At 48.1% G+C, this 1,553-nt stretch overlaps 1 protein-coding gene across 1 annotated transcript; it reads left to right on the forward strand.

Moving 5' to 3' along the window:
• Positions 1-148: 148 nt before the first annotated feature.
• PPTG_21904 (hypothetical protein) lies at positions 149-614 on the forward strand (the record flags this gene model as incomplete). Its single annotated transcript, XM_008900606.1, has 2 exons — positions 149-253; positions 561-614. 2 exons carry the CDS (start codon positions 149-151, stop codon positions 612-614), a joined length of 159 nt encoding a protein of 52 aa, XP_008898854.1.
• Between the last annotated feature and the right edge of the window lie 939 nt (positions 615-1,553).

Raw genomic sequence — 1,553 nt, forward strand, 5'->3', positions numbered from 1 at the left:
GTTCGTGGCTTGAGCAACTTGAAGGTAGCCACTTCAGCGATTACTTAGAAATCACTACACCACAACTGCCCCTGTCGCAATGGAAGCCACGCCACTGGTGCCCGTTGGGACATCATCCATTTTGCAAAATTTTTTTCACTGTGCGACCATGTCTCGCCGTGAGCCCCGTCCTCGCGGCGCTCTCAACCACGCTCTACACCGTGCGTACGACGCACTCATGCCACACCGACGTCGTGACCCTGCACGCTTGGAGGTAAGTCTTACCATCTTGGCTTTCCAGCTACTCATCACCTCTCTCTCGTTGTCAGGAACCTCGTCCGGTCTACACCAATCATTCGGCTGGACAGCCTCCACCTGCAGCGAGTCTTCCGGCGCCGCGTGTTCTTGGTAGAATTAACTTGATTACTGTATGGGCCAATATACTTCCCGCTACAGCTTCCCAATCTTGTACCGAAGACACTTGTTCCTGATAAGGCAAATTCCACTCTGTTATTCCTTTAAGTCTTGGCGGTCCACTACCTTCTGCCCATCCCATAGGTGCTCATACTATCCTTCCGTAGCCCGGTCGCGTGGTACTTACCATGGGTACAAATCAGTTGATGCGTCAACAGTAGATCGCATATCGGAATGATTGCACAATGTCGATCTACTTGGACGATTACGTAATCTTCGTCGGTGACAACGTAATCACTTGACGCGTCGCCGTCGACAATGAGCCCAGAGACTGGATCGAGTCATATTCCATCAATCAGTCCCTTGCCCACCGAAGCCAACTGTCACTTCACCACAGTCTCGTCCTCCCACAAAATTTAATGAAAGCGGGCATTTTGTCCCTTTTCATGGGTGACACGAGTGGTACTGGAGGATAGACCCTCCAAAGGGGGCAAAATGCCCCCTTTGACCACGAAAGGGATAATATCGCCAAACTTGTGGCCATACAGGAAAAAAAATAGTACCTAAAATCGTGGTCAAAAATAAGCTTTAATTTCTTAGTGTCTATTGATTTGACGCTGCCAACAGCGCCATTAGCGAGAGAAAAGCAACAGCTGTATCGTAAGCTATATCTTATCTTGAAAAAAAAACTACATGTATTTATGGCCAGAAAACCAGAGAGTTGTTACTTAGGTGGGCCAAGAAGTACGACGCTACGCTCGTGCTGCTCACGCCAATGGGGCTAATATGCACAATGTGCTTCGTTTCATCGATGGAACTGTAACAAGTCTAGGGACGTCTGCTTGCCGACGGGTCGTACATCTCGTGCTTCTCGCCGCGTTGTTCGTCCAGGTCCGTAAGAAATTTAACGGAACCTAACACCTGTTGTCTCGGTCACCCCACGATAACATTCCTACTTTAGTAATAGACTACAATCGTTTGGCCTTACTCGGCCTCCTGTCTACTTCGTCCGTTTGTTTCGGTCACTACCGAATACTTGTAGTAGGCTCACTGTGTGCCCACTACTTCGGCTTACACGTTAGCACACGTGTATGAGAAAGCGTAGTTTGCTTAAACTTAGATTAACTATACTTACGTCTCATAAGTATAGATTTACTTAA

This window comes from Phytophthora parasitica (assembly GCF_000247585.1).
Source record: "Phytophthora parasitica INRA-310 unplaced genomic scaffold supercont2.9, whole genome shotgun sequence".
NCBI classification, from domain to species: domain Eukaryota; phylum Oomycota; class Peronosporomycetes; order Peronosporales; family Peronosporaceae; genus Phytophthora; species Phytophthora nicotianae.